Raw genomic sequence first — 20,739 nt, forward strand, 5'->3', positions numbered from 1 at the left:
CACTGTATTTATTACATATTTTGGAGACACCCATCATCACTGGAGACATTTGTTCCCCTTCCATTGCAGTACTTGTTCTGGTGAAATCGTTGAAAATATTGTCAAATCGTTACAAATGACACATTGTTGGCCGGGGAACACATTATTGTGGTGGTTGAGGTTGCATCAGATTGCTGACCGAGTGCACCATTTTTCAACACATGACTATTAAAAGTGTTGCTTTCAGTACACCAAAGATGTCTCCAGCTGTGATGATTGTCCAGTTGATAGCTGACATTTTCCAGTGTAGTATCCAAGCCTTTCTACGGTCACCTCATCACTCTTCTAAAATTACTAAGCTACAATAAAGACGATCCATCTTAGAAATTAAAGTATGATGTTATCCACCAGTGAAAATAAGAGTTTTACTTTTTCTTTTTTTGTGAAATCAGATGTACAGTATGTCCACCCTGTGTTGCACACCGGAGACTAGCTTGTGAGACCCTTTGGACATTTTTCAAATTAGGTTATTTGAAGTATCTGGGGCCGCTTCACCAACTTGATTGCTTTGCTGTTATTTACAGTCAGAACAATAAAGGAATATGCTTTTATGGGGGAAAGAGCTCTTTACCTGGATTACTGTATGTCTACATGTTAATATGTCACGGGCTACATACAGTACTTTTGAGATTGATGCAAAATTATCATGTATTATTCACTTATTGACTCTTGAAACTGATCCAAAGCAATCTTTTCATCACAAAACAAGGCCTTTTGTAAAATATGTTTTCCTTTTAACAATTAGGTATGCCAGAGTAACAGCCTTTCCAGCCCCATGTGGAAAATCAGTAAAGGAGGAAATAAACAATGAAAAAATGACCTATGACATCATTAGAGATATAAAAAATGTACTGTACTGTGCAGTGTCAAAGGATAAATATCTAAAGAAATTTAATAAATGGGCACTTACCAGATCAGCAAATTATATGTGAACACTTCAAAATCATATAATACATATTTTGCTAATTATTACATGTTGAAGACTAGTTCTCAAGTTAGTATGCATTGGTACTGCATGCAGAAATATTTTCTTAGATCTGTAATTGTTACATTAATACCGTAGAGCTGCACAGTATGTAGTCTAATCTAATGACATAAAAAAGCCAAAAGCCACTGTTGGTCCTCCTAAAGCTACCATGTTTCCTCAGAGTTTGTGTCTGCGGTGACCATGTGAGATGCGCGGCTTTACCTGGGTAGGGGGTGCCGGCGGGGTGCCCGGGCACCACTAAACTGTTGGTCGGTAAGGTCGGTGGTGGCGGCAGTGTGGCTGGGGTTGCAAACATGGCCGGATGGCGATGGGCCGGGCTCCGTAGGGAGGAATAGTGCGAGGTAGAGAGATTGGATATGGACAGAGGCAAGGCGGGGGCTGAGGATGGGAGCCCGCTGACGTGGTGGTGAGGGGATGGGGACAAGTGCTGTTTGGGAAGACCCAATGGACTGCTGCGGTGGCTGAAGAGTTAATGGGAGACAAAGGGGAAAAAAAGGAATTATAGTTTATTAATGCAAACGAACACAGACTGTTTTTTTGGGGCATTTTAGACTTTTTTTTTTCTGAAAGGGGAGTTGAGAGAGAGAGAGAGAGAGAGAGAGAGAGAGGGGGAATGATATTCAGCAAAGAGCCACAGGTCGGAGTCAAACCCGCGGCAGTTGCGACGAGGACTAAACCTCTATTGTAGGGGTGCCAGCTCTACCAGGTGAGCTACCCAGGTGCCCAAACACATACTCTATTTTAATCATTTACAGCGTTCACTCTAATCCCAACAGTATGATACATTATACATAGATATATTTAAGCCGTTATAACGTTTATATGTGCGTTCACTTGCTTTGTTTTTAGTTCAGTATTAGTTCAGCTATACTGAGAATATCTTTGACATGTTGCTTTGACAACATTAGGAATGATTTTTCAAAAGAACTGAAATTTTAACTCTCATGTTGTCTTTGGGTCAAATTGGACACCGTTTAAAAATATATATATATACATATCACAACATATGGGACGTCAAAATAAGCGCCAGTAATGTAAAACAAAAAAACGACAAAACGCTGGGAAAAGCAACAAAAAAGATGGTTAAAACAAAGCCTCATAAACATCGTAAAAAGCACCTAAAACTATGAAAAAGTGACAAATTGTTGAAAAAAGCAATGAAAAATCTTGAAAATAGGGACGAAAAAAACGCAATAACGTCAAATAAGAAACTTTTAAAAAAGCGACTTAAAACATTGAGATAGGGACAACATAAGAATTTCTTTCATGGTTGACAGGGAGCCAACACAAGGGGTAAATAAAAAAGGTAAGGGCAGGCTGAGAAGATGAGGGGAAACGAGAGACAGTTGAATGTGCTGTATGTTCCAAAGTGTTACTTAATGAAAAACAATCAATCTGACGACTGGTTAATGCAAGTTAACACGTGGCGGAAAATCAATATCCACATGAAAACATTCAATGTTGTGTAGAATTGTACATTATGTTGACGCATTAGACTACATTACACTAATTTGGAAATTGCTGCAGTTTATTTTAGTGCTGTCTCCACTAGACTGGCAGGCACATGTTAAAAGAGAGTGGCAGTGATGTAACACCCTGATGTCACAGGAAAAGATAAAACCGTGAAAGTGAACACCACGCCCCGGATACAATGTTTCAGCCTCCCTAGTGAGATTTCTAGAGATCTAATAGCGCATTCCATTTGCACTTGGAATTGGGAAGTTCAAGGTTGGAAACACGTCCCCTGAAGTCAAATTTTCCAGTTGGAAAGTCGGAGAGCCTCACAGTACCCCAATCTCAAAATCCAACATGGCTGCTCCGTGCATCAACAGTAGTGACTGCTGTAGTAACATTCAGTTTATTAGCACTCCTGTCTTCTTTGTGACTCACTAAATCAGTCTCACACACAGTCCCTTCCCAGACCATTCAGTCCTATTTGCGGACAAGTTTCGATTAGCACAAAAATGTCCTATAGCCTACGTTAGGTGTGAATAAATGACTCATTCTTGACAAAAGGCACAAGATCTGTGTGCGTGCGTACATCTGAATAATGACGGGCTGTATCGGGTTTGGCCTTCTAAAAAGCTGACGATCAAAATGTCGGGCTCAAGCCTTGTCGGGCCATACAGCTCTAGTCCACACAGCATTCTGGGATAGAGGAAAAGGTGCTCTAGTTTATTTGCATTACTTTAAACCAATCACAGTCTTCTCGGGCGCTGGACGAAGTAACGCTGCCTCTGCAAAATAGCCTCGGGAAGGACCTTGTTTTGTCTGTTTTTGCAGCCGCGGTTTCTGACTTACAAAGCAAACTGAACGCAGTATTACACAGACATACCTTATCTGCTGAGCATGCCGTTAACACAGCAGCAGTGTGTTACAGTTATAGCATGAAGGCACTGGTAGTGTGTGCTTGTTTTTGCTGGCAGGTTTACAACAATTCTTGCTGGGCAGCCATTTTAAATAAAGTACAAATGCTTCCTATTGTGTACCTTGAGGGACGCGTGTACCAACGTACCTGATGTCGTGGAGGCTGCTGTACTGCAGCGGGTGATGCACCTGGTGGCTGATTACTGGCCGCGCGTGGTGCTGTGGGGGCGGAAGAATACGATGCTCCTGGTGCAAGTGCGGATGGGGCTGGGGGTGAGGGTGGGGGTGAGGGTAGGGATGGGGTGGCGCCCTCAACAGGGGAGGGCTAGGGACAGGGGGCGGAGGTTGTTGCTCCCTCTTGACACTGAGGGGAGGCGGGGTGGGGAGGCACGACCTAGGGGGCTCTGGGGGGGCCGCCGCTGCAGCGGGGGCCGGGGAGCCCGTAGGCGCCGAGGCTGGGGTGGGGCTGGGCACGGGAGGCGTGAAGGGCACCTCGCTGATGCTCTGCTCCTGGCTGCGCTGGAGACCAGATACTTTGGCCGAGCTACAAGTCTTGGACTCGGGACTCTCATTCGTCGGCACACCTGAGAAGACGAGAAGAGCAAAATGTAAGAATAAAATATGTAAGTCCCCTTTCTGAAAACAGTTCATCTAATTTTGTAAATTATGTATTGGCCATCTCAGATGTCAAGCTATTTCCTGTTTTGATTCAAAAACATCTGATAACAGCCTAAATCAGGTAATAGACATACAAGGATCGCTGTTTGCTACTGTGCGTAGTCAAAGGGTATAAATGATCAATGATGAGTCAAACAAAGCTCTCTGTTCTGTGATTCAATGCTGTCCCAACGTCTTCTGCCCAAGGTTCCTCTGTTTCCCCTCCCTAGGTTCCATTAAGTGTTTAATCAGGTCATTTTCATGCTTGACTATAATCAGATGATCCAATTTCTTCCCGCGATCCAGTCAGTATGAATAAATCACAGCTAATTAAAGTTAAATGTCGGCCCCTATTCAGGGCTTTGCTGAGCACACAATCTGGCATGAAATAATTATGTTTCAATTGTGCTGTGAGGAGAGATCGTGGCCCTTTATCTTGGCCTCCCTGCTACAGCGCCTTTCCATCCTCCCTTCCTGATCTTTCAGGGGATTTGGGAAACCACAGCAAAGCACTCTGAAACCGACCACTTTGTCCTTACCATTCATCAGGGGTCTTTTCAACAGACATGACGCTTTTATAATCAGCATTCCACTGAACGACTTTTCATACTTAGGCTGTTGCGATTTAATGACTGTAATTATATATGCTATTGTAGTAGGAAAATCTGAGTGGCAGAAAATGCAGCATCTCGACCCCTTGACGTACAAAGAATCTAAGAGCACTTATGAATCTTAATGAAAAAGAAAAATGCATTTGGCCATCTTCTACTTCACTCAGAGTTAAAAGAAAAGCGTAAACGGGCCACCAAGAAATTGCGTTTGAGGAGATGGTATAGTATATATTTATATTTATATTTATACAAATAAAATAGCTAAAACACGACTACAGCTTCATCAAAGACGCTAGTAGTGGAATTTGGTTTTAAACACAGAAACACTGCATGCATAGACAATCAGAGAAAGAAGGTGTTAACACAGATAGATAGAGAAAGATAGAGACACAGGAAGAGAGAAGACAGCCTGGTGGCGATGAGGCTCTCTAAGTGGCTCTAATCTACAGCTAAGATGCAGCAGTACTTCAGTCAGAAGGCTTACTAGTGCCTCAATTAAAAAAGCTCCACAGGCACTCTCAACGGTAACAAAAAAAATGAGGAGAGCCGGGAGCTGCTGTCAAGCCAGCGAGAACTCGACATGCAGCCCACTAATGGAATACCCAGTCCATATTAACAGCCCGCTTAATCTTTCAAGGATCCTAACACCCATAAAAAGACCAATAAAAAGGCAGGGCAGAGCTTTTATTTTTTTATTTGTTGAGCACCCCCCTCCATCGCCCCTTGCGTTTTATAGGAGAAGTGGGGCTGGCTAAGGTGTCATGATTTTTAAATGAATTCCAGGGTCCAGGCGTGTATAGACCTCTAGATTTATAGGGGTCTGGGATTTGGAATCAGGCTCCCGTCGCTGCAAGTGAGAGACAAAGGACGACTGAAGGCAAAGACGGAGAGACGGGCACAGACAGAAAAACAGGCGATGAAGCAAATATCCACAGTCGACATGTCGCCATTGGGTAGTGTTGCCGTGGCAACCTGTTCTCCCAGACACAATGAGAGGCGAGTGATACTGAAGGAAGTCTCCCTACGACCACTAGGAGAGAGAGAAAGAGAGAGCGAGAAGGGGGGGGGGGGGTTCTTAAACTAATGCTAGGAAGCCAGGGCCACAGTGAGCGCCGGGTTATCTTAATGATGATTCTAATGGGCTCTAATGGAGGCAGGGAGGTATGAGCCCCGACCAACCCATCCCTCATTAAAATAATCCCTCTGCAAGCTAACACACATGCACACAGCAGAAGTACAGACACACAAAAAAGTTTTCACACACACACACACACACACACACACACACACACACACACACAAGCTCCAATGTCTTCATTTTAGTGGGGGGCAGCACAGGGTGTGAAAAATCAGACCATATGTATTGGAGAAAGCATAAGGGTAAATCCTTTTAATTATTTATTTGCTTCAGAAGAAAGCAAGTAGCATTCTGGGATGTATTCCTATTGTATTGATATCAAATGAAATGCAGCGTTATTGTGTGATAGCCCTTTAACCTGAAGCTTCATTAGAAGCAAATTGTCAACAGTAGTGAACAATTAATGGTAGTTCAGTTACTGTGAATACTGTTAACTAAGAGATTGCTCTTTCTCTGTTTTGTTTTAGTGGCAGCCATTTTGAGTGTACTAATACACAATGATACCAAGCAGACAGCAATGCCTCTCTGACACATGTCACCTAAGGGCTACATGTAGCAAAATCACAATTTTTCAACAAACAATATTCCCTCACCGCAAAACCGCACAACTGTCAACTGAAGTCTCAAGCATTTCGACAAACTGCCAAATTCTTCATAGTTTTGATCTTCTGTTCCTCAGGACATGGATCAACTGAGGAAAGAGTAGGCGAGCCACAGGCAGTCATGTGAAACAAATGCCATACAAATGCTGTCCTGTAGCAGCCCTGCCCCGCAAACCTGAGCAGATGGTGCGAGTGAGTCAGGCAGGTTGGAGGGCAGCCTGGTGGTGGGGGGCAGCCCCCTCATGTCTCCCTTAAGCTGGGTTAGTGCACCAGGGGGACAGAGACATTCCCTTTGGGGTGTTGGCAGGTCTGCGCACCAGATGACATCTCATCCCAGTATTGATCTTTTTATAGTTGTTCCTGTGGGCCTGCTTACTCAGGGGGATTGAGCCATGCCCTGTGCACACGTGCCTGGGTGTGCAGTGATACGGGGTTGGGGTTGGAGGGGTGGAGAGAGGAGGGAAACAGGGACTTAGGCAGCAGACGGACAACAGGCCACTGGGAATCGCTGGTCATGACTGATGTGTCCAGCTGGGAATCTGGAATAAAGCCGGTGTCGCTACACAGCTGTTCCTGCCTCTAATATCCTTCGCTGGTGTGACTGTTTTTCCCTACGGAACATCTGGAGAGCTGGCACCGATCTGGTCCTATGTGGCCTTCAGGTAGCCAGATGGCCTAGCTTGTGAATGGATTGGACCAGTGTGGCATGGCCTGGCCTTGGCCTGGACTAGGATGGGCTGGGCGTCATCATCGGAGAGATTAACATGGTTCCCCGCTGTGACCAGGATATCCCTGAAGGACAGCAACACACACATTGGCTCTCAAATGCTTTGAGTAGCAAAACTGTAGCTGAGGCCTGTTTTTAACCACTTTATTTTAAACACACACACACACCTAGCTACCTGCAAATGGACCAAACAACCTCATAAACGAGGGCCCTGGGGAATACTCCCATTTGGCCTCCAGCTAAAACCCTCAGCAAACTAATGCTGTGAATGCAAATAAGTGTGTTCCATAAATTACCTGCTCACTGCTGCCTCCATGCCAGTATATACACAACAGCCGGTGATACAGAACCTGTATGCAAAAAGCCTTTTCAGCTTAGATACGAGGTTATGCAAATCTTCGCTGGGACGGGGGGTCGGGGGCTAAGAGACGCTTAAGGCCACTGGGTGTTCTCATTTACTAGGCAAACACTGTGGTTCACTCCTTTCATGGCTTTCCCAAGGCATAAACAGTCTAGGCACTGATAAAATAAGGACATGAACAGACAGATATTCAAATAAAACGGCATATCTGCTGAAAGACGGAGGATGCAGGAGGTATGTGAGAATGCACGCTGCCTTGACCCCCCCCCCCCGCTGGCTTGGGTTGACAGAATATTCTGCTGCTCTTGACGGTTGAGCTCACAATGATTTGGTTTTTGTACCCCTCTAGACAAGCAATCTGCACAGAGCCAAGGCTTAGCTCACGAGCGAGTGACTGTGGAAGATGGCTGTAACAGATACTGGCAGAAGGCAGGAAACCACAGACTTGCCAATCAACACTTCATTGCTGTGAGGTATTCCGTCAAAAAAAAAGGTGGGGTGATTTCAACTAAATCATTTTGTACGAGAGGAACAGAAGGGCTGAGCAGCGTTGAATCATTGTGCTAATAATAAAAACATAGGAGAAATTTGCAATAGCTTGCTTTCTTCCACACTATTTAATCTGCCTCGGGCATCTCCAAGCTGGTAACAAGGGGAGCCAAGGCGACGTTTTTGCAGAATCACTCAGAGATGTTAATGGGGGAGTGGACGAGGAAAAAGCTGGCCAAGATAGCTGAAGAGTGGGGACAGCTGGCACGTTTCAATTATTTCGCTCTGTCTCTTCGCCGCAGCTGACAAAAGGAGTAGATAGCAGCAGACTGGGGATGGGTGTTAAGCTCTAACACGTTTACAGTCAAAGCCCAGGCATAAATTGAGAACCTAATGTTCATTTCGGAGAGCTGGCAGCTCAAGCTGCGGGATGAATCAGTTTTTCATGCATATCAGATCCCAATTCAAACACCAGCCATATGGTGCAGGACACATATGCCATTCACCTCTTGTGGCACATATGCCAGTGTTGTGGATGGGAGCACGTGTTTAAATTGGAGAGGAAAAAGCGAGAAAGAGCGAACGACAGAGGTCCAAATGTGGACTGTCCCAATCCTTTTGTGTCATATATGGTCCAGTGGTGCTCCAAAAGCAACGCTAAACCATCATTAACCCCTGGCTATAATGTACTGCAGACAAGCAGGACGCCTCTACACTCACACTTCACTGTTCCTCCCACTGAACCTCCATCAGGGCCCACCCCCCTGCAGACCTCCTGTGCTCCGTGACTGCCATCAGTCTCGGATTCTTCTGAACGCAGCCGGGTCAACAGAGGTCAGTGCCACCGGGCTCTCCTAAATAAAAGGGTGGACATCTTGGAACTTTCAACAGAAAGGCTCAAGTCTAATGGCTCCTCTGACACGGCCCACCCTGCCAGCCAGGAATTTGACCCCTTTCACTGTCGCTGACCCATCACCGACCCTGATGACCATTCTTACTCTGAGGCCGCTGTGGACAGACATCCAACAGACAGGAAAAGGGAGGGGGCCATCTGAACTTTAAGGATGAATTTTGTGTTTGTAAAAAAGACAAGCCTTCAGGAGTTATTTGTGCAATGCTGCAAGCACTAGCCTTATCATTCCATTAATTAGCATGACACGCCTGCCTGATGGACTTGAACGCCTCAGCGGCAGCTGTCTCAACTGATTACGGCAGTGGACGTGGTGCTGCAATTATCGAGGTGACTGGAGACAACGCCTGCCACTTCTAATAAAGGACTTAACTCCTGCTTCCCACATCACAGCACAGCGGTGGGAGGACAATGGCAGCCTCCCTGTGTCTCCCATACCTTTAAAACCTTTTCAGAGTCTCTCCATGGGCTGCCATGGAGCTCAGTGTGGGCTGGAGTTCTCGAGCAGCATGTCAGCTTTACTTAAGCTTGCATAACGCCTGAACAGTATCACTTTGGCGCCCCACAGGAAAGCATCCTCTATTAGCCCACCAACTGGCTTACAATCCATGAAGAATGGAAGGAAAAGAGGTAGGGAAGAAAGACAGAGAGAGAGAGAGAGAGAGAGAGAGAGAGAGAGAGAGAGAGCGAGAGATGTAAGAGACAAAAAGACAGGGAGCTCTTGCCAGGAAGCTTCAAGTCCAAGCAGAAATGGAGGGAGTGAGAGCTCGGCAATGTAAACAAAGGCAATGCTTTCCTGCCTCATTTCATGTATGAACATGCATGAAGCCCACATGTCTCTAAGTGGATATAATATTATCTTTCAGTGCCGTGCTGATTACTTCTCAATGGAAGGGAAATAGCTGGGTGAAAATCCTTCAACAAATCCTAAGTGGCATGACAGTGGGCTGAAAGAGCCTGCATGTTTTTCTTTTCCTCGTCCTCCATCTCCATTTTCACTCCCCACTCAAGAAGCACAGCAACAATTGGAGGTTGACAGCTCCTAACCGTGCACCATACCTCATTCACTGTTTTGACATAAGCATCCATTGCAATTTAGTTCCGTGAAAGGGGTAGAACAAACATCTTTGGCGATGTACCACATTTCTTCAAGTGTTTTGCAGGTACAGGGGTTTTTTGGTATATGTATTACAAGCTGTGGTTTAGATTAAGATGTTGCCGGAGCTGCTCGCATGCTTCATGCAAATGCAGCATCCATTTTCATAATGTCAAATAATACCCTCCGACAGCAAAGAATGCTGAGTCAGCTAGCCTTTTCATGTGGTGGTATTCTATAGGCGGCAACGGCTAGAAACAGTTTTATCAACAACTGCCAGAGAACGAGATCGTCAATTAACCACCACATTTCTTCTTCTTGTCGTGTTTACATGTTGAAGCATCCTGTTCTTATAAAGATTTCATTGTACCATCAGGGCATGTCACAGGAATGTCGTTGCATGGAACAAATAATAAAGCAAAAACAATCTATGTCAAATTTCCTAAACCAAAAACACATTTCATGTGCATTTGAATATGCGTATGGGATGAATCATGTTTCATGTAGATTATTCTGTCAATACAGAACTGTTGAAAACGTTAAGGCTTAGGTAACAATTGTTAATATTGATTTATTTGTTGCTCATCTTTAAGTCTTTTTTTCATTTGTTGTCTGTATCAACATTAGAGAAAAATCAGTATTTCACAGAGCCCAAGATGACATATTTTAGTCCAAAACCCAAAGTTATTCAATTTACAACTATGCAAAACATAGAAACAAGCAGCAAATAATTGCAGTATGTTTTTTTCTGATAAATGACTTAGATGATCATTTGATTATCAATTCAATTATAACTGATTCATCACTGATATTCACTGTACATGCATGGTATCTAAAACATTGTTTGACCACTATCTATTTTTCATTTACCGTTTCATATTGGCCTACTCTGTAACGAATTCTATCTCTAAATGATCTCCAGAGTAAGTGCCATTTCCCCACAGGGATGGTGAATGCAATAGGGTAAGATCTTAGTGGACTATTTATCCAAAGATAGCACCCCAGTGTGCGGTAAAGTGCTGGGGCTTAAGTTTCACATATTGGCGGCCCCCAGGGAAACATACTGTCCGGTATAGACATACTGATGTAATCAATGCCTGTTCCATAGGAGGATCCTGCTGCTGAGCTGCTCCTGGGGTGCTGCTGGGTAATTAGGCTTACAGATGGAGACCCAGCAGCTGTTGAAGACTAGACTAGAGCTGCCATTTCCCGCTGCTAATGGCTACACGCTAGAAGAGTCGCTTTTTTTTTTCCTTCTTTTTTTTTGTTGCAACAGTCAGAGCTTGCACGAGCTGAGAGTAGACACGAGTTTTCTTTTTAGATGTCAAGGCTGATGACACACTTAGAGGATTGAGTTGGAGTTGTTTGGAATAGCTCTCGTACAGAGCTTTGTTATATACACACACACACACACACACACACACACACACACACAAACACTCGGATCTCGGAAATCTCTGCTCTCCCTCACCCAATCCATGTTTTTTCCATGGCAGGAAAAGAGTGACAATTGGAGGGTGTATCAGGTTCGTAAACACTTGCTGTCCTAGCCTGCACCCTATTCATCATTCTTGATACGAGAGAGAGAGAGAGAGAGCATGACAGAGAAAGAGGGATCCATTGACCCAGACTGGGGGAGAAAGAGGGAGAGAGGGGTTAGTTAATAAGGCAGAGGCGAGAGGAGATGCAGGGAGTTGTGTCAGGTAAACTAATGGAGACAAGGCCCGGATCCTGACCTGCGGGGCTGCCGTGAACCTAAACCCACCACCGCCTGCCCCCATCTCCTCTAAGCCCACATCCAGGCAGGCAGCAGAACACACAGACACAGGTAGGAGAATCTGGGTGTGACCTCATCCAGCCATTGTGGATAAGGAACATTAACAAACAGCCTGCACGCTGTTTTGAGTTGCCACATTTCACTGTGGCGTTCCATTTGCGGCAAGAGAAAAAAATGTATTTGTTTAGAGTGTGAAGGCGGCGTGTCCGTTTGGGGAAATGTGTGAATGTGAGGAGAGGGGGGTGCACGGTGAAGCGGGAGTGAAATTGGACTCAGAAACGAGCCAAATCGCTTGCGAGATGAAACAGACTACACCAGAAGAAAAAAACAAGACAACACAAGGCTCTAGAAAAGTGTCGAGTGAGGCAGGCTGGCACAAAAGCAAAAAAAAAAGAAACAGAAACAAAACAAACACACTTTTCTTTCTGCTCGACATATTTCAGACTGCAGATGACAAAACAACACTGAAAGAGTTAGAGGAATCAAAATCAAACCGCCAAGTGTGTCTGACTGTTTCATGAATCCGTGTCGAAGCGGAGGCTCCACACCACATCAAACCCTGTAAATTCTCCTGAAAGCCTCCTCTCTCCCTTTAGCAGTCAGTGCTTAGATTATTGTGTGCAGCTAAAAGGTAAGTGCTGGGAGTGTCACACTTGAGAGTGTGTTTTAAGCACCATAAAGTATCAAGGCCCAGATGGCTCATCCTCCCTGAAATACATGTCCACTCTACCTCGGCTCCAGCGGCACCTGCTACCCGGATTAGGTCAGTACGCCATCCCAGCACACTAATACAGTGTGCCGGGGCTGATAAGGAGCCCGGGGCACTTCAGCACTTGCCCTGCACTTAACAGCTGATGAGTCAATACCTGTATTATTAGTGATAGCCGTATATAGATCTTTTTCATAAACACAGGGAGCCATGATTCTCACGTCATTTATAAGTATTAGGCTTTAACGGATCTTTTGAAGATATCAGTGCTTATAGTTTTGAGCTAAGCTTGAAGACAATATATAATATTAATAATAATATGTTTAAATATTATATCCCTAATATTTAAAAATTTCACACAAAAAAAAGCTTAGACATTTTTGGAAATTCCAAGTGGCAATAATTATGAATAATAAAGTGCATTGACACATCATTAAAATGCTTCAATTTAGGTTATGGACTTCTTAAAAGCAAAGAGTACTGTACAAGTCAGTAGTCCAGTATATATTTAATTATTCAAAGTAGATTTTTTACAGGTGTAAAAACACTAAACTTAACAAAACGCAAATAGCAGCAGCAGATCTCAGTCCAACCCTGGTCGATTCTGCTGTGTACACACTTCTCCGTGGGCCATGTGGCATTGGAGCAATTCCTCTCGCTCCTTCCCAAAGCAAACAGCAGTGAAATCCCAGTCCTGCTGCTCACCCCTCAACACAGCAGCACTAACCCAACAGCCATGGAGGTTGGAGCCCATGCTCCGCTGAATGGGGTATTACTGCCAGTCAGAGGCCATTAGGGGCCCCGCCACCAGGGCCCAGCACAGGGAATTCACCGGTAGCCAAAAACAACAGCCAAACAGATGACTGCTTGAATATTGGAGGAGACCACACCGTGCATTTACTTTTTTTTTAAACCTTCCCTGAAATGGCCAAAATGCAGGCCCCTGTGTCTCCGTCTGACCTCCTGTGTGTTAAACACTGGGGCGATTAATAGTGCTTGTGCCGAGTGAAATACATAACCAAACACATGCCCTTTCTCAGCGGTGCGTGTCGGGTTACTGCTTTCACCATGTGTTGAGTTTAAGGCTAATAGCTGAGCTCTATCACAACCTCTCCAAACCCAGCCCTCTGTCAAGCATACTGTACTAGTCCAAGCCTGCAGTGTTAATTCTAGACATAGTGGCTATGATAAGCCACTGACAGAAGCATGGATGCTCATAAGCTGCCACTGGAAAGGTATGGAGCTGAGAAATACTAAATAAACAGTTAAAGAAGACCACCCATCTGGATAGACTTGGAAAATATTTTATATGACTGGCTGATATTTCTGTTTGATTTGAGATCTTATTCCCTGGGTTGATCTCCTTTCTCCCCTTTCTCTGGCACGTTCTTCTCACGCATGGATGTCCTTGTCCGTCATGGAATCTGAAGCATTTTTACATCCGTTCTGTTCCTGGCGATGATTTTCCCATCTTTACAAGCCTGTGTGAACTGCTTCCCAAAACGTTTGTAATATCCATCTAGGCCGACGACTGTCCCCTTGCCAGCGATTGTACATTATCCAAGCGTCGTGTTTGGCCACAATCGCCTACCATCTGGCTTTGTCAATGAGCGTTACAGCCTCATCTGCAAACAACATTGGCTCTGAACCACTCAACACAGATGAGCTTAAAACGCACATAGCGGGGATCTGGGATCTTCAAACAAATGCAGGGCGGCGGGGGGAGAAACCCACTCTCACTGCCAGAATGACTGAAGCTTGGAATAAAGGATTAAAAACAAGAAAACCTGCAAGTGATCACAGAAGACACGCTTTACATTTCAGGCTTGACTGTAGTGATAAGACGCTGGTCATGTATTCTTCCAAGTAAACAATGAAAAAGCCTTCCTCTCAGCAAACATCTCCATTGGAGGAGGAGGATTAAGATTAGACAGAAGATGTGATGAGAGCTCTGGAGTTATCCTTTCTAAATTCTTCCCTTTATCCCCTCATCCATTTTAGCCAATGGCACTTCCCTGCAGAGACGGGAGTCAACCTGTGTTTTACAAGTTGGTCAGCTAACTGCAGGGGCTGCAGCTTATCTTCCAAAAAGCTCTTCCCTAATCAGGAAGCCTCCGATTCACTGGTGAAGCATCAGCTCCCTACTCACAGCTAAGACCTTGGTTTATAGTGAAGCAGTTGGTGAACTAGACCACAGTAACGGTTGAGAGGGGTTGGGTTCAGCACACAGCTGTGTTGTCAATGGGGTTCATTTTCGTTTCTTCTGAAAGTCATTTATTGAATGCTTTGTCCGCTTAGCTTAGCCAAAAAACTAATCATATCATATCTTAACCTTTTGTCGGTGACGGTAGTCCTGAAACCTGATTTCATCGTTGAGAATGCCCTCTCCTTGCTGTGTGCTTCGATTGATGGCTGCACAAATAGAAATGTCAGCTGAGGTGTAAGTGTCACCTTGGGGTCAAAGCCACAGTATAATTTCATATGTGCTTATTATCTAGCGTGGCGTGCAATGCTGCTGATGGTGTGATAGGGGAAGGGAACCATGTGCATGGAAAGGCCAGGACGGCAGAACGCGGCCATTTTATCATTTAACCTGAACTGAAGAGACAGCACTGAAAGGCCCCAGGGAAGGACATGGCCTTGGTTGTGGATAGGAGATGGCTTTGAGGCTGAACTGTACTGCTCAGTATTGAAAGGATTCAATACATTCACTTTAACTTGATCTTATAAACTGTGAAGCCCTCAGTATATGCCAACCTGTTCTTAACAGTGAGCTGGGGAGCACGGCTCGGAGATGACACACCATTGGCATTACACTCCAAAGATGTATAGCTAAAGGGCAGCAGCCAAAATGCTGATGATGTCCCCTGACAACTTATCCTAAAACTCATTCATGGCCGTTAGTGATTCTGTAATTGCTCCCTCTCCACAGCTAAAGCGGAATCCATATTCAGTCAATGAACCCAGAGCCACACACAGGAGTCTAATCCCACAGCCTTCAATGTGACTCCCATTTTCTGTCACAACAGCTGATCTCCACCCATGGGCTCGCTGAAACAGATGACAGGCATGAGCAGGACTGAGTGACGGGTGTCAAGCGTTCTGACATGTAATGGCTAAGATAAAAAGGGGGGGCAAATACATTGACAATAGCCGAGTTTCTGTTTCACCTTCGAAGCTCAACCAGCAGTGACCCAACACTCTAATCGGGGGTTAAGTTAATATTTCATGCACTCAGGGCTCTTTGCCCACAGCATTACTTTTGTAATGGACATAATAGCACTTTGCAGGGGCCACAGAGTGCACACAGGGATAGCATGACATATCAGCTCGGATTTTACAAGTCAACTAATTGCCGTGCATAGATAATCAGGAGTGTCTTTGAAAAACAGGCGACTTGTAAGAGCCGGTGCAGTTTGACATCACTTCCTGAATCATTCAAAACCAAACAATTCCCTTCAGTCAGCTTTTCAAGGTGCCAGGCCATAGAGGCATTGTGGGTAATGTGGCTTGGTTCCTGACTGCCTGCCACTCTACATAAATAGTACATGACCATGTAATCGTAATTTAAAACGCTATAAATATTGAAGAAGAATTAAAATAATTTATGGAACACCGCAGTGTAAATGGATCTGTGTGTGTGTGTGTGTGGGAGTGTTTTGTCTCCTTTCACTCCTCTCTCAGAGTGTATACTGAAACGATGGGCAGCAGCGGTGCAAGCTGGGAATTCTGTAATTGCTTTTTCTGTCCCTGAAGCAGGTCGTCCTGCTTTAAATCAAAAAAGGCAATCTCTGTCAGTAATGGCTCAATTAATAATTAAACACGTGTCTTATCTCCGCCAAGCTCCCCCCTATTTATTTTCATCTCTCTGACAGGGATGGCTGCACAAACAGCATTAGCACTATCAATAAAGGGGCATTAATGGAGCCCCTTTCTCCAAAAACAAATCTCCCAGCTCATAAAGTGTCCTGTGTCTGTGAACACTAATAACCCAATGATGAATAAAGAAACAACCCATATACTACATGGTTTTCTTCAATTTCTGCCAAGTATGTTCTCTCCCTGAACTGTGAGTGTTAGCTAACCTGTCTACCTTCTGTATTCTGCCAGGAGTTTGTACCTTTTTAATATTTAAATTAAATCAGAGGGAACACATGAGCTGCTGTTCAAGCTCAGTTACAAGTGAGGTGGTGTTAGAGGCCAGAGGGATGGTTTACTTTATGCATCCAAAACTACCAACCTCCTCTCTTTTGCACATAGTCTGACTGTCACACACAAGTGCCAAAACCCCAAAACACCAGAGCTTGACCATAAGTGCTATGTCAATTCGGGAACATTGGTCTTCTTGATAAAGGAAGCACGCCATGCGAACTGTCTGGACTTTGTCAAACACATCCCAGTAGGGACTGGAGGTGAGCTTCACCAGGCTTAGATTCCACAGCGGTGATGGCTGTTTGCTAATCTTGCTGTGGGAAGCCTCTGCAGCGCTCAACAACATGTCTGCCCTCCAGTCATTCATCCAGCCAGCCAGCCACACTCTCCATCTACTTCCACTCAATCCTGATTCAACGGTGGCGAAAAAGCTGATTAGTTGGTCAGAGGGTCAACCTGCATTCATTATTTAATAGGTGAGAGGCTGCAAACAGCCAGGCCGGCTGCCGAGGTTGGTGATACATTACACTGACCTGGCCAGCGGAGAGCTGCCCGGCCGAATACAAACATGCTCTCTCATCTACTTTGCTACGGCTAAGATGCCCTCAATACCCCCTGCCCCTGACCTTGCCGCTCCCTCTCCAATCACAATCCTTCCTCCCTTCTCTGCCATTCAGAATCCAGTAGGTGGGACTGTGTTTCATTTTGCTGTGAGATTGCACTGCAGGACCAGGCCTTTAGCTAAGGCTGGCCCAGGTAACAGAAGAAGAGGAGGAGGAGGAGGAGTAGGAGGAGCAGGCCATAGCTCTTTATTGACATGCAGCAAACAGCAGCGGCGGAACAAAGGCCACTCAGCACCTATTGAGAGAGCAGGCCTGAAGACAGGGTGGTTGATTAGCGATTCGACACAGGGACCCTGGACTGTGTAGCACATAATGAGAGCTTAGGGAGCAGGCCATGAGCTGATGGGGGAAGGAGGTATGGCAGAGGCGGGCTGAGGATAGGAGAGGAGAGGAGGGGCTCTACCATAAGGAATTGATTTCCCACAATAGAAGATTGATATATGAGTAAAAGGGCTCCAAAGAAAGAGAAAAATAGCAAGGGTATGCGCAGATCCTAAATCCTTAAGCTACAGCACTGGTAATGTGTTTATATATAAACAGTTAGAGGATAAGCCTTAAATCCACTGCCAAGCTAAATGGTTTATGCATCTTTTTTTTTGTTTACTTCTGTGTCAATTAAGCAAATTGGTCCAACATCCCTGACGAGCAACAGCTCTGAAGTGAGTGGATTTTGCATTCATGTCCAAAAGCTTCTATCTCCCTGAACACCACAGTCACCCCATCTTCACCTTTTATGTGGCCTCAGAGAGATGTTAACAGAGTCAGATGTGCATGATGGGAGTTGTGTGTGTGCACGCTCCCCCACCCCTCTTCTTCGTCTGCACGCTCTCTCCTTCCTTTGTTCCTCTGGTCTAATCCAGTATGTGTGGGCCGGTAAGTTTAATGGAAACAATTTATTAAGTCCGGCTTAAAATGCCATCTGCAGCTAAGCCTCCCAAAGCCGCTAAGCTCCTGGTTTCGCCCCGGAGCTCGCTGTGTTCACGCTTACTGTAATGCTCTGTTTAAAATGAGCACAACGGGTCAAAATTAATCAGGATTACAAGGGCACAAATCCACTTCAGAAATGGGTTTTCTACCAATCTTTCTCCTGCTATCCCAAGATGCCCCAAGTTTGCCTGGTGAACAACACACCACACAGGTAGCACCTACTAGGACAACAGGACCTCAGAGAGCACAAAGGGGGCAGGAAAAGTCTCAACTATACCTATCGCTCTACAACCCCACAGATGCAACATTCAACATGGTCACTGCAGATTCCAAAGTGTTCTCAGATATTTCTGGCCGCTGACAGCTAGGTGATGACTCCCCACTATTTCCATAGGCGCAGCATAGGGAAATGTTATAAGGTCTACCAGGGAAGTGTTTATCTGTGCTGTGTGGAGGTGCCCCGTACATGCTCAGCAGCTACATTTAGCTTCTCATTCGCCTTCAAGCAAGTGACAACAGCAAACTCTGACCTGCGATTCAAGGAGTAGCCCTGAGTGGAGCAAAAGTCTTTGCGGCGCTTTCACTGAAACATGCCATCCTCCAGGAAATCAATAATTTGCAGGAGGTTGAAAACAGGAAATAAACAAAAAACAATAACTGTTAGATAATGCTTGGCCTTTGCTGTACCTTTCTACCTCTAAACCACCAACACAGACAGACATCCAGCAGAGGTGGTGCTAGTTATTGGGTAACAACATCCATAGAGAACTGCTCAGTGTGTGCTGTGTTATAACAGATACGAGGAGCTTGATGATGAAAAGTACACATCTCTGTGTTTCGCCGAAAACCATGTTCTGTGTGCATAATTACAGCGCTTTTCCTTTACTGATTACTATGTTGGTCTTTCCTCGCCTCTATTAACCCTGAACCGTTTCATTAACATGACAGACTGTGGGCCTGTGTGCAATTTGGCTCAACTGTTCGTACCAGTAACTGCTCACCAAAATAAAGTTCAGAGAGGAGCACAGTGAGGCGAGGCAAGGAAGAGTTAAAAGGAGGAAGGAACACTCATTACCTATAGAAATGTACGAGCCAAACATCATCACAGCATTATATATTTATGTGTGCCATAATGTTTGTGTGTGTGTGTGTGTGTGTGTGTGTGTGTGTGTGTATCTGTCGGAGCGTCTCCCAGCCAACAGCTCGACAGGCCTGGTGATCAGAGGAAAGCAGGCTTTTCATTGGTCCCAGAGGACTGTGAGCGAGACCGGTAATGGGACACATACGCCGCATTCTAAACCAGAGGAAAACAGCCTGTGGGCTGCTTTGTATTACAGATACACACACACACCCACACACACAAAACCAGTCTAGGCCAAAAACAAACACTGTCCTAGAATCCATTAAAGCTCAAAACAACAACATCGGCATGGAAGAAGAGAGTCGGCTGGTGGCAGCTCTGCAATTGCAGCGTGATACCATCGTCACCAAATCACTTCATCAAACTGCTGATTTCTTTGCTGCCTCACCTTTTCTAACCCCTATTTCTAATCTGGTGCCCTTCTTCCACATTAACCAAACAGGATCTGGTTGATCTGTGTGACAATCAGGAGCGACTCTGACAGGATTGTCTGGATGTAATTCCAGAGACCTAATCCTCAGTCCTGTGTGCACATTGGCAAGAGTCACAAAGCCCTCCGTTGGCCAGCAGACATGCACGGGGTGTGTGGATGTGTGTAAAAGACGACGGCTGTGTATTAGCCTGCACTAGCTGTTCTTCACAGCAGAGTATGTTTATATGTAGCCATGTTCTGTACGGGCATGCCGGGAAAATAAGTCAACGCCCTGACAGCTTACAACAGCAGTAGTCCAGCAGCCCGGTGGAAAATAGATGGAGTCGGACGCGGTCTAGTTGTTTTCTTAACCATGCAAGTCTGGGAGTCATTGTCATTGTGAACGCTGGTTTCACGAGGCCGACGCTGGTCACAGGTCATCTACATCACATGGCCGACAGGCCTGGTTTCTCTCCTCCATGTCAGCCATGCTTTTCCACTTAGCAGTCAAAGCTACTGAGCTAAACCGAGAAATACCTTCATACGCTGTTGAAAGGAAATCTAGCCTTTACAGTGGATGTTCTGATGTGAAGGTGAGGAAAACTGAGGTAAACAAAGACCTCTAATTTGTTATTACCAAAAGGAGGTAGATTTACACTGATGCTACAAGTATCTGCTCTACTTTGCAGATAAAAGCATGGTCCAAAATGAAAAACAACAAGACTGGTTACCAGCATTCTTTTACAACAACCACAAGACAAGTATCTTTATCTCTTCCATACTAATATATGAACTATGTATAGTCAGTTTGACCATGAGTGCTACATTTTCACAACTTCATTTAGAAAATGGTTTTCAACACATTTTCAACAAATATTAAAAGAACTACTGAAAAGGCAATCAAGAGTAAAATATGTCTATGGGACCTCCCAGTTTACATTAACATTCTGTCTATGATGACAACATTTTTAAAAGTTCAGAAGAGGAAAGCTAATTTATATGTCCAGTCTGTC

The 20,739-nt window shown here is 44.9% G+C and overlaps 1 protein-coding gene across 13 annotated transcripts in view; it reads right to left on the reverse strand.

Annotated features, from left to right (window-relative positions):
* fbrsl1 (fibrosin-like 1) overlaps positions 1 to 20,739 on the reverse strand; it is a 294,241-nt gene that overhangs the window by 14,702 nt on the left and 258,800 nt on the right. For all 13 annotated transcript variants that reach the window (XM_034870770.1, XM_034870778.1, XM_034870772.1 and 10 more), the window contains 2 exons: positions 3,543 to 3,978; positions 1,229 to 1,488 (listed from right to left, as the gene is read on the reverse strand). In XM_034870770.1, the coding sequence (XP_034726661.1) occupies positions 1,229 to 1,488; positions 3,543 to 3,978 (696 nt within the window). The remainder of the gene's footprint in view (positions 1 to 1,228; positions 1,489 to 3,542; positions 3,979 to 20,739) is intronic.

The sequence above is a fragment of the Etheostoma cragini genome, chromosome 5, assembly GCF_013103735.1.
Source record: "Etheostoma cragini isolate CJK2018 chromosome 5, CSU_Ecrag_1.0, whole genome shotgun sequence".
NCBI classification, from domain to species: domain Eukaryota; kingdom Metazoa; phylum Chordata; class Actinopteri; order Perciformes; family Percidae; genus Etheostoma; species Etheostoma cragini.